Source organism: Cricetulus griseus, chromosome 4, assembly GCF_003668045.3.
Source record: "Cricetulus griseus strain 17A/GY chromosome 4, alternate assembly CriGri-PICRH-1.0, whole genome shotgun sequence".
Taxonomy (NCBI): Eukaryota; Metazoa; Chordata; class Mammalia; order Rodentia; family Cricetidae; genus Cricetulus; species Cricetulus griseus.
Genome location: NC_048597.1, coordinates 183924946 through 183937595, shown reverse-complemented (window position 1 = coordinate 183937595; position 12650 = coordinate 183924946). Strand labels below are relative to the sequence as shown.

The 12650-nt window shown below is 40.5% G+C and overlaps 1 protein-coding gene across 3 annotated transcripts in view; it reads left to right on the top strand.

Annotated features, from left to right (window-relative positions):
- Positions 1–437: 437 nt before the first annotated feature.
- Tex9 (testis expressed 9) overlaps positions 438–12650 on the top strand; it is a 54285-nt gene continuing 42072 nt past the window's right edge. For all 3 annotated transcript variants that reach the window (XM_035443799.1, XM_027411190.2, XM_027411191.2), the window contains exons 1-9: positions 438–573; positions 662–741; positions 1891–1954; positions 3633–3712; positions 6216–6264; positions 7102–7184; positions 9210–9385; positions 11327–11409; positions 11813–11986. In XM_035443799.1, coding sequence (XP_035299690.1) covers positions 517–573; positions 662–741; positions 1891–1954; positions 3633–3712; positions 6216–6264; positions 7102–7184; positions 9210–9385; positions 11327–11409; positions 11813–11986 — 846 coding nt within the window. In that variant the 5' untranslated portion in view covers positions 438–516. The remainder of the gene's footprint in view (positions 574–661; positions 742–1890; positions 1955–3632; positions 3713–6215; positions 6265–7101; positions 7185–9209; positions 9386–11326; positions 11410–11812; positions 11987–12650) is intronic.

Below are 12650 nucleotides of genomic sequence, written 5' to 3'. Positions count from 1 at the left end.
CCTAAGCATGAGCTCATTTGCTTCTCAGTTACTCGGTGATGTTGACTCTATTCTTAGTCCCGTCTGGCAGAGGAAGTAGCTTAGATCATGGGTGGTATGTCTGGACACAAGCTTGAGGCGCTGACACTGACAGCCTGAGCTCTCAGCCGCGGCGTGCAAAAATGGTTGCAACCAGAACTGTAGACCTGTACTGAAAAATCCATTTTGACAAAAACCACCGTGAGTCAGATTGGCCTACTAGACTGAAGAAACACCTCCGATAGAAGCTTAAATGCGCTTGTCTCGGGGTCAGAAACCTTTTCACCTCCAGGCCGAGGGCTGTAACCTGAGTTAAAGCGTTAGTCAGTCTCGGTGGGTTCCCTGCAGCCTCGGAACTGCAGGTCAAAGCCCACGCGGGGGGTGGGGGGGGGAACGGGGGCGGTTTTAGGTGGCGACCAAAAGGAGTCTGCTTTCTGGCGGGAGGCTGCCTGGGACCTGGGAGCTCTCGCGAGAAGACAAGAAGACGAAGTCGTTGCCATGGCAACCGCATCGCACCAGTCTAGAAAGATGGCTGGGCGAAGTGTGGGAGTGCCGGTGAGTTCCTGACCCGTGGCTGGGCTGCGGGGCGGGCAGGCGGAATGCACCCCAGACTTGAACTTGAGCTCTGCAATTCTGTCTGCAGAGACGCGGTGCTGCAGATACTCAGTCGCGCGGGCAGCTTGCAGCTGGACGGGACCTCCTGGCCCGCGAGCAAGAGTACAAGTGAGGATCCCTCACATCCCAGTGAGGTTACTGGGGTGCCTTTCCTGCAGGGTGGCTGCATCTGGGGACCCCCCCTCCTCTTCTGTTCTTAGCCTTGGCTATTTAACCGCGGCAGTCTGAGAAGATAATTGTAAGGGCAAAAATGTAGTCCAAAAACTGTGTTGGGCACCAGGAGGGGTCACCTGGAACACAGGAATCGCCACCAAGAGTGGAGTTCCTAGAGAAGACGATGTTGAGGATTCTCAAATTGCTAGAGTGTGCTTTGTGCAAACTTCTTAGAGGCTTGTCTTCTAAATGACTACTTGCCTTGTTCTCCGGCAGTTACAGTGCTCCTGAAAACACAGGCTTCAAGTTCTCCGCTCCTCATCCCCAGGTTGCTTGCTGTAGCCAGAGCAACCCTTTTATTTTCAGTTTGTCTTTTCGCTGCACTGCTTAGAACTGAATTTTTTCTTTTTCTTTTCTTTCTTTCTTTTTTTTTTTCTTTTTTTGCTGCAGCACTTGGAAAGCTTTGACAGTTCTGGGTCTTTTCATTTAACCTTCGGCCCCTCTCTTACGTATATGGTGTGGAACTCTCCAGTCACAAGGGATTCGGGTCTTTCTTTCCTCCCTTCTCTTTTCCTGAGGGAAATCACCTGCTTTTGAATCATAAAGCCCAGAGGGGCTTTAGACCATGCTAAACAGGGCCCTAGTTGTTTAGTGTTTTTTTTATTAGCATATTCTGTTAAAATAAACTCACTTGATAGCTTACTTTTTATTTTCATTTTTTTTTTTATTTTTTAACCTGAAACAAGGTCTCTCTACATAGCCCTGGATGTTCTGGAACTCCCACTAGGCTGGCCCTGAACTCACAGAGATCCTCCTGCCTCTGCATCCAGAGTGCTGGGATTAAAGGCTTGTACCACCATAATTTACTTTCTTATACTCTGCCTCTTCTTCTGGACTCTTAAACTCCACCAGGGCAGAGACTATGTCTGCTTTATTTGCCATTTGAGGTACTGGAGGTACGCTTATTAAAGTATATCTTAACAACCTTTTTTTTTCTGGTTTTTCAAGACAAGGTTTATTTGTGTACACTTGGCTGTCCTAAAACTATTATTCTTGTTAGAATTTGAGTACAACTAAAGTATTACTTTATTTTCTACTTTTTAGGCGTTTAAATGCAGAATTAGAGGCAAAAACTGCCAATCTGGTTAGACAAGCTGATGAAGCAATAGTAAGTAGATGTACAGTTTTTCCATGTAAGTGCTAATGTTTTAACTTTAAATTTAATGCACAGCACTCATGTAAAATATACCCAAAACATTAATGATCAGCTAAATGAGTGACAAGCTAAACATGAATGTGTGTGCATACGTGTAGTTCCAATGTGTGGGATAAGTAGTTTCTGTTTAGATGCTCCAATCAAAAAGAACATCAATGTGAGTAATCTTGTCTAGTGCCCAGATATTTGAGATTGGTTATATAGTTAAACTAACGCCAAAAATGCAGTAAACTAACACCAAGTGATAGGGCTCAAGATGAAAGCTGAGTAGTGAGGACAGACATGGAGATTCTACTGCTAAGCTGTTTCCTGCACTCTGTAGTTGCATATAACTGATGTTCTAAGGGCTAGAATAAATCACAGAGCCAGGAAAAACGTGAGGTCATTTCACCAGCCCATGTATCTAAGCATCAGTGTCTGTTCCAGTGTCAGATTGGGCATTCATTTTCTAAGTATTGTTCCATAAGCACCAGTGTTCCCAATGCTAATTTACCAGATGTACAGCCCTCCTAAAGGAGTCAGGTAGCTGCTTTCAAACTTCACAGTTACTGTCCTGACTTCACTGATTCTGTCTTTAATCCCAAAATGGAGTTGACAGAGGCAGGGAAGAAATTCTAATAATATTTTATTATTTTTATGATTTGTTTTTTTTAAACACACACAACCCACAGATGCCCTGGAACTGGAGTTACAGTTGGCTGTGAGCTTCCTGACATAGTACTGGCAACTAAACATGGGTCCTCTGCAAGAGTAGTAGATGATATTAATTCTTCACTGAGCCATTTATCACTCAATATTTTATTTTTTGCTGCACATAAATCCATAATTATTAGTTGAAGATTAAGAAAGTAGCTTCTATAACATTTCACTTAATAGCTAATGGTTACAGATCTTCTAGTTGTATTTGCAATTAAATATTTTACTGGAAATATTTTAATTTCACTTTATGGTTTTGCCAGTATCTGAAGAGAAGGAAAGCATTTGTCCAGAAGGACGCATGTCATAGTTGAGTGAGAGGTGCATTCCATGCTTAAGGAGTCCCCTAAAGAGAACCTTTATTTCTACCCCAGACAGAACAGAATGAAAAGCTGAGGGAATTTGGAATGGGAAGGCATCTTTCTTCCCCTAGAAGCTAGTACTTCTGCTATCTTCAGTTTGCATTTACTCTTTTGTTGTTTAATAACTCCTCACCAGAGCTTTTACTCCTGATGCCTCACATAGACTAAGGTATGTGAAGAATATGAGGGCCTTAGTACTCCTATATTTTTATCTTCGAAGTGATTTTCTCATACTGGAACAAAAGCGAAGCAAAATCATAATCAGTATTTATTTGTTACTGTGGAGCATTTCTGATATCGTAGAGACCTCGGACAGCTCTGAAATAATGAGTGTGTAGAGAGGTGTTAAACTAGACTCTGAGAGGGGCTGGAGAGATGCCTCTGAGGTTAAGAGCACCGAGGTCCTGAGTTCAATTCCCAGTAACTACATGGTGGCTCACAACCATCTGTAATGAGATCCAATGCCGTCTTCTGGCATGCAGGTATACATGATAAGTCTAAAAACCAAACAAACAAAAATTAGACTCTGTGAGTGTTGTCTTGAATATTCACGGCTTATCTTGTTTAACCAGAGAGAGCAGCAAGAAGTTCGAGCTAGGCCTTTTTCAACAGTAATTACATCATGCAAAGAGGAAGATGGCTACAGTACAAGGTACGTGACTTCAGCTCTCAAACATGGCTTTCATTCATTCCTTTTAAAACTCTAAATGTATAAAATCTTTTAAAAATGTTAAAGAATAATTCAGGGAAGAGTATAATATGTAAAATTGTAATTGGGGCTTTACTAGTCAGACACAAGGCAAATTCTTATCTGTTGTATCTCAAGTGAAATACTTGAAAATAGATATTATTGTCTTTATTTGAAAAACTATAGCTTAGGGAAGGTCAATGCTGGGCAAAGGCCAAACAGAGTACTTTCCATGGGGTTCACACCGCAGCAGTGTAAGAGATTTCCAGACCCTTTCTCATACACTCTGCTGCCTCTCTTTTAAAGTTATGTGTAAAGATTAGGGTAGTGATAAATTAGTATAGATACACATATGTTAGTTTTTGACTTCTTATATATTTTGGCACATCAAGAAATTAGATAACTATAAAATATTAGTAATACATTTAACAAAACTCTGGGTTCTATGTGAGTTTTAGTGCAGCAAAGACAGTGATGGCCACAAGCAGCAAATGCTATATGGTTTTATTTTCTGAGAACTCAGCTGTTTCAAGCATTACAAAACAAAATTCTAGCCACACCCACAGTTTCTGTTCAGTGGGATTCTCTTCTTGGTTTCAATGAGTACTACATTTCACAACTGAGTCTACAGTTTTTTGTGTTTTTTTTTTTTTTTTGCTTTTTTTTTTTTTTTTTTTTTTTTTTTTTTTTTTTTTTTTGAGACAGAGTTTCTCTTTGCAGCTTTATAGAAAGCTAGCCTGGAACTCACAGAGATCCGCCTGCCTCTGTCTCCCAAGCACCACTGCCTAACAAGTCTCCAGTTTTTTTCTGAAGCTTGTTCCTGAACATACAGAGGACCCCAGGCACAGTGGTGACTAAAGAGGCCTGACTCTGCTCTCTGGAAGATAACACCTTTCTGTTAAGAGCATTTGCTGCTCTTGTGGAGGACCCTGGTTCAGTTCTCAGTCCCCTGTTGCTTGTTTCACAACACCTGCAACTATAGTTCCAAGAAATCCAACACCTTTGGCCTCCATGGGTAGTCACACACACACACACACACACACACACACACACACACACACACACACACACACACTTAAAAATAATAAACATAAAAATAAAGTTTTTAAAAACATCTGCCAGCTGCCCATCACCGTGAGGTGTTGACAGTACTAACTGCTGGTACACTCCCACACAAGACGCACTGCAGCACAGCTACTGTGACTGGGGTCCTGTGTACAGGACTCTGGATGCAGTAGTGTGTGGTACCCACTGGAACCAAGGAAGAGAAAATGACACAACACAGAAACTGTATGTGGCTAGAATTACACCGTGTAACTCTCAAAACAGGTGTGGGCTCTCAGAACACAACTTCAAGCCATGGGCTGTCTGAGGACTGTCACTGCCTGTTACTTTGAGTTTTTCTTTCTAGTAAATCAATGAAAGTATATTTTGTGTCATCATTTGGCATGTGCATATGTTCATATAACAGTAAATCACTTATCTGCATCCTATGTGATTCTGTCTGGTGTTCAGTGGAAAAAGATACTCAATAGCTACCCCATTTCCAAAGTTTGGATTTACAGATAAAATTGGGCCTGAATTTTATCCGTTAAATTAAAGAATTGAAATGATGTGTTGGCGGCTAATCCTTTGTTCCTCCTGAGGCAAGCAAAAGACTGATTTTACATGTACAAAAATAGACCTACTGGTTTTCTTTTACTAAGTTTTTCTCATGTCCAAAGTGGCGATGAGACCTCTGTTTACCTGGCCTCTGGCCTCTGGTACACCATTATCACTGGACCCTCACTCTCAGATATCCCGCTGTTGTCCCAAGTCATGGAGCTCCTGTGGCTATTATTCCTAAGGACCAGTCCCTTCACAAACTCCAGCAGGGAGTAGATGGGGTAGATGTCAGGGTGGCCCAACCCAAGGCCCAGGATGTGGGTCTGGGTGAGCTATCCATTTCTTAAAGGAATCAGAATTCCCACAATTCCCCTTTTGGTCTAAATAAGAGGGTTCTAAACCTAATACAAAACTATATACAATAAGAACAATTATCAAGTGTTTTCCAGAAGAAAGAAAAGGTTAAAAAAAATACAAAATTAGAACTACAACGTACAAGAAACACACACTAAATGTCCAAGCTATAGGTAATTGACAAATAGAAGAGATTATTCCATACCCTCTCTGTAGTGAAATATTTAACCTAAGCACTCTTTAATGGCCTTTATTCAAAGGAAATTAATGTCTAGGAACTAGAATCTTTGAAATATAATTCTTTGTACATATATATGTATTAAATATATGCATATGTCTAGTTATAATTTATATGGAAATCAACTATATAATTCATATGTGTCATGGTAATATATGGCTAATTGGAATTAGAGCAGTGTGTCCTCTTTAGGATATAATTACTCTTGACTTTCATGGTGGCTCAGCTTAATGCCATCTATTTAATATAGTGCTTGCTTTTGGTTTGTAGAGATCTGTTGTCATCTGAAGGGATGGATCATACATGGTCAGAAACCAAGGTAAAAGAAATCAAACTTTCTGTAAATGCAATTAAATTCTGTGGGACTTAACAAAAAAAGGCATGTATTTGTGCCACAGCATGCATGTGGAAGTCAGAGGACAAATTGTGGGGCTTGGTTCTCCCCATCCACCATGTAGACTCTTGGGAATTGAACTCAGGTCATCATATTTGGCAGCAAGCACCTTTACCTTATTAACCATCTTCCTGGCCCCTAGGGTTGTTTTTTGTTTTTAAAGACAAATAGGGAAAGAGTATCACTCAACAGATAGAATGTAAAACTCAGGTGTGATTCAGCATTGTTTATAAAAGATCTTGAGTAATTTGGAGGATAGAAATAGGCTCCTCACTTCTCTGTCAATCAGGATCCTCTAAAGTGAGACACATCCTATGGTGGTTTGAAAGAAAATGGCCCCCAAAGGGAGTGACACTATTAGGAGATGTGGCCTTGGAGGAACTGTGTCACTGTGGTGCGGGCTTTGAGGTCTCTTGCTCAAGCTTCCCTCAGTGTGACTTTCAGTTAATTTCCTGTTGCCTTCAAGATGTAGCACTCTCAGCTCCAGCACCATGTCTGCCTGCACGCTGCCATGCTCCCTGACATGATGATACTGGAGTAAGTCTCTGAGTTAATGGTGGTGCACACCTTTAATCCCAGCACTCGGGAGGCAGAGGCAGGCAGAGCTCTGAGTTTGAGGACAGCCTGCTCTACAGAGTGAGTTCCAGGACAGCCAGAACTGTTATACAGAGAATCCCTGTCTTGAAACCCACCGCCCCCCCCAATCATCTTTTTTAAAAGAAGAAATGACTAAACTCTTAGTAGTTTCAATTTTTTCTCTAGCCAAAGACCAAAAACACTGGTCCTGTAAACAAGGCTCAAAACAGACTCTACTCTGCAGATAAAGAAAGGAAAACAAATGCAAGGTACAGTATGGTCTGCAAGCATGACTTTCTTTTTCAGTTTTGCAGTCCACCGTATCCGTATTCTTAGTTATAAACTTGCTGCTTCTCCCTATTTTTTTTAAAGCCTCCAGTATAAAGCTACTACATCATACTGTTTACTGTTTATAGCAGTTAATAAACATTTTGTGTTCTCTAAAACAAAATCATTACCTTTTCATAAATTTTACTGTTGTTTTTAATGAGATATTATTGAAACAGGGACTGGGATCTGGGTTTTATTTTATTTAAAGATTTTTAAAAATTTTATTTGCCTACATGTGTTTGTGTGAATGTATGCTATCTATGTGCAAGTAAGTGCCCTTGAAGACCAGAAAAGGGTGTCAGATTCCCCTGAGCTGGAGTTACAAGTGGTTGTGAGCTGCTATATAGGTGCTGGGAGCCAAACTTGGGTCCTCTGTGGGAACAAGTATTCCTAAATGTTAAGCTATCTTCGTAGCCCCTGGGGCCTAGGTTTTTGGATCATTCTACTAGGTTCTTAAAAATAAATTGTCTTCTACTTCTTGACTGCTTGACACAGTGCCATATAGTATTGTGTTTGTGAGATGAGAATGGTTTGATATGATATAAATTAGGTATATCATAATTATATTTACATTCTACTGTTTTTTAACTAGTGCAAGGCTACCCTTAGGATCATAAACATGTTTTCATGAGACTGGCTGTGATGACTTTTTTTAATAAAGGAAAAGAGTTAGGTTGTAACAACCAGTAAGCTATTTAATCTCTATGTCTGTCTGATCCAAACTGGTAATTACATTATAATAATGGGAAAATCTTAACTCTTGTGTCTTTTAATTGCCTAAAAGGGGAAAAAATAGAATTGAAGGGATAGAAGATAAAATTTAACAAAAAAGCCTGAAGAGGTCATTGGCTAAATTGCATGTATAACTTCAGAATTCCCTTGTCCATTCATCACAGTCACTATTTAAATAAAAGGTGGTTATTGCAAGAATTTGGAAGCATTTGTCTTCAGGTTAAAAGTAATCTGAGCTTTTGTAATCACAGTCTTTTCTGACATTTCAATGTATTGGCCTGGTCTAGTCTTCTGTGTCTTTGGAAGTGAGTTTTACTCCCTAATTCTTCCTCCACTTAATGTTAAAAAGTTAAATCCAACATTTTGATTCTTGTCAGAATGTTTCCCCACGTAGAAAATAAATGTTGAGTTTGATGATACTGAGGACCTGGTATTTATTTGTTTGTTTGTTTGTTTATTTATTTGCTTTTTTGAGATAGGGTTTCTCTTTGTAGCTTTGTAGACCAGGCTGGCCTCAAATTCATAGAGATCTTCCTGCCTCTGCCTCTGCCTCCTGAGTGCTGGGATTAAAGGCTGCACCACCACTGCCCAGCAGGACCTGGATATATATATATATATATTATATATATATATATATATATATATATATATATAATGTTTTTTTGAGACAGGGTTGCTCTGTGTAGCTTTGGAGCCTATCCTGGCACTGGCTCTGGAGACCAGGCTGGCCTTGAACTCACAGAGATCCTCCTGCCTCTGCCTCTCGAGTGCTGGGATTAAAGGTGTGCACCACCAACACCCGGCTGGACCTGGTAATCCTTAAGAGATGAAATTCTCTCCAGTTTCAATGTCAGGACAGGGCAGCCTCATCTTGGATAGCTCTTTGCAGTATGCAAAGCTAAAACCATAGGCTGGTTCTAACCAGTATGCCTGGATTTCCCTCATAAAGACTGGGTGCCTACTAAGATACTTAGAGCAAATTCCTCAAAAGTATCCATTGTAAATTTCATCTTTTTAAATTAATTATATTTAAATTAAAAACAATCTTATTTTCCATACCAATCCCAGTTCCCTCTCCCTCCAGTCCTCCCATAATCCCCCCATAGATTTCATCTTAAGTTTAATTTGATAACAGGTTTATCTGCTTTGTTGTTTGGGCAAAGCTCCATCCTCCTCACCCCACCCCCCTCCTTCCCACTTCTGCTCATGTGTGTGTTCGCTTTACTTCTTAGTGTTAAACTGAAGCATCCCCGTGTGCAGACTGCCAGTGATGTGGCCATCCCAGATGATTTCTCAGACTTCTCCCTTGCCAAGACAATTAGCAGGATTGAGGGGCAGCTGGAAGAGGACAGCTTGCCAGAGTGCAGAGATGACATTTTCTGTGGTGTTAGTAATGACATTGGGACAGGTAGGTTTTCTTTTTTCTTTTTTTCTTTTTTACTTTCTTTCTTTTTTCTTTTTTCTTTCTTTTCTTTCTTTTTTTCTTTCTTTCTTTCTTTTTTTTTTTTTTTTTTTGTGGAAACAGGGTTTCTCTGTGTAGCCTTGGAGGCTGTCCTGGAACTCACTTTGTAGACTAGGCTGGCCTTGAACTCACAGAGATCCTCCTGCCTTTGCCTCCAGAGTGCTGGGATTAAAAGTGAGCGCCACCACCGCCCGGCTTCAAATGCTGGCTCAGAGACAGATGATCCTTCAAAGTGACATTGCTTGAGCTCAGTAGATACCAGAGAGTCTTGCTTGAGTTGTGCTAAGCCATTCAGCCAGGGTGCCAGACAATCAGCGGTCACCATGGTCACTGAAAGAGTCCTCTATTGCTAGCACAGTGGCTTGTGTGCATTGAGGTATGTTGGAGACCAGCTTCTGTTGAGCTGCCTGGTCCTTCTATGGCTGTCTCCTCCTTGTAGACTTTTTGTCCCCTGCTTCTGATTACTGTGGGCCACCTCCTCCCAGGGCATTTCTTCATACCCCTAGGTGCTACCTTCTGCTGACATCATGTTCTGATGGTCAGGATGTTTAGCAGGAGTGCCTCCATCATATTTTCTTCTGCTTAGTTCTAAGCGTTCAGTATAGATGACCATCAAGTTTCTCTCTAAAATTCTGATTCTCTGAAGAATCCTAACAGGTTGTGTGTAATGATGATTGAGTGACACCCTAGTCAGTCACAATGGGAAGCAACTCATTTATGCATTTGTAGCATTTATTGACCCAATCAACCCTCTAGAATCATTGGAGGGAAGGACAGTCATTGAATCAGGAAGTTGGTTGTCACTCTTCAGATACCTTCCAGGACATGCTGGGCAGATGTTTGTTCCTGGAGACATTCATCCACCACCCTGTTACAGGACAGAAATGCAGATTTTGAGGACCTGCTGTGGGCTTTACCATGAATACTCCTTCCTGTGGCTGCTGTCACGGTATCTTCCCTGTTCAGTGTGCTTGACCTGGGTGTCTTGTGCCAGGGAGGTTATTCTTGTACTCCAGATGCTTGCTTGGAATGGCTGGGTTATGGATAGGATAGAATGATCTGGAGTCAGTTTGGAAGAACAGATGGTAAGATCTGAAGCTTTATTTTTACTAGAGAGGGTTGATTTGTTCTGTCCAATACTTGGGCATTGGCAGCCTCAGGAATTCATGTAAATGTCTCATCAACGGCTGTTCGAGGCTCTTTTGTTTTCTACTATGTGTGTTGATGTCAGATCTTGTGTATTTTTTACATGATTGATAATGTCATTGATTGTAGGATGATGAAGATTCTGGTTGATATCTTTTGGATCACTGGTAGGCACGAGTGCAGTCTGTAACCATATACGAGCATCAGCTTGTAGGAGTGGTTCTTAGGAGGAAGGGTATAGTGGGGCACAATTAATGTGTACCGCAAAGGAGTCAGAGCAAGTTTGATAAGCAAGGTTTTATTATATAAGTACTCACGAGATCAAGTCAGTCCTATACAACCAGGCGAACCCTGAAACAGAGCGAGCTGCCTAAGTGAGACTCTCGTATTGAAGGTCTTGCTACTTCACTCTGACCACGTCCAAGTGTGCGTGGTCTGTGTCACCTGTGCCAGCCCACAAGATGGTGTGGCTAACATTTCCCCTACACAAGGGTTTTGTCCTTGTTCCTCTGTCTTTACTCACTCTTCATGGTCTGTGTGTCCACCTGTCGCTGTTCTTTTCTGTCTTCCGACATGGGGCGTGTTTAATGTTTATAGTGTTTCTGCCATAGTCTCCTGTTAGCCTGCCTACTTTGACTGTATTTTACTCATAAAAATGATCTGCCTCCCAGTCAATGATGTCTTAGACTTGGAAAAAAAAAAAAAAAAGAAAAGCAGTCATGTAATGATTTGACTCCACAGAGGCTCAGATCAGATTTCTGAAGGCCAAACTCCATGTGATGCAGGAGGAACTGGACAGCGTTGTGTGCGAGTGCAGTAAGAAGGTAAGCTTGTGTGACCTCTCACAAGGATGCTCTACTGAAAACACCAGGGACAGCTTTATTTTCAGGTAGCCTTATTTAGATTGTAATCCACAGATAAATACCGTATTCAAAAATTGTATATAAACGACAAGCTTTATTCTGAAATGATAAATTATCACAAAGTTTAAGAACATATCAAAATTGCTGAAATTTACTATTTTAGTCTTGCCAGATAATAAGCTATTCAGTATAAAGTATCTGATTTCCATTTTTTGCTAGTGAATATGGAATGGGCTTTATTTTTCTCAGGAATTCGTGTAAATGTCTCATCAAAGACTGTCTGAGGCTCTTTTGTTTTCTACTATGTATTTTGATGTCAGATTTTGTATATTTTTTTAAAGATTGATAATGTCATTGATTGTAGGAGGATGAAATTCAGGATTTAAAGTCCAAGGTGAAAAATTTTGAAGAAGACTGTGTGAGACAGCAACGAACAATTACTTCACAGCAGTCTCAAATAGAAAAATATAAGAATCTTTTTGAAGAAGCAAACGAAAAATGTGATGGACTACAGCAGCAGCTCTCATCAATAGAGAGGGTAAATTTTTCCTAATCTCCTGACTCAATGCTGAGGACACACTGAAACTATTAGAACTACATACACTCTTGGTAGTTGTTCAGTTAATAATATTTATAGAAAAATCCCCTTAAACAGGATATTTGACAACTCTTTGAGGTACATACACTGTGTTTCACCTCCTAGTAAAGTTTGCAGTTCAGTGGCTTTTAGTATGTTCATGAATTCATGATCTCAAACGTACAACGTATTCATCTCCAAAAGATGGCTCTTACCCTTCAGTCTCCACACCCCACATCTCATCCATGCCGGCCCTTGGTTACTACTCCTCTATTTTCTGTCTCAGTAGATCTGTCTGTTCTGGAAATTTCCTTGTAAATAGATTCAAATAATCTACAGTCTTTGTGATTGCCTTCTCTTATTGAAGACATTTTTTTTTTTTTTTTTTACTGTTCAGCCATGTTACAAAACTAATTGTTTAATTTTTCTTGAATTGTCAAGTATATTCCATTATGTGGGTATAACACATTTTTAAATATTTATTGTTTTAAATTTGTATTGTTTATTTGTGTATTTATCTTGAAATGCTGGGGTTGAAGCCAGTGCCTTTCACAGGGACAACTGCCAGCTGTTTCCTACTGCTGTTGCATCACTCTGCTCCCTGCCAACAGCATGAGGGTCCAGT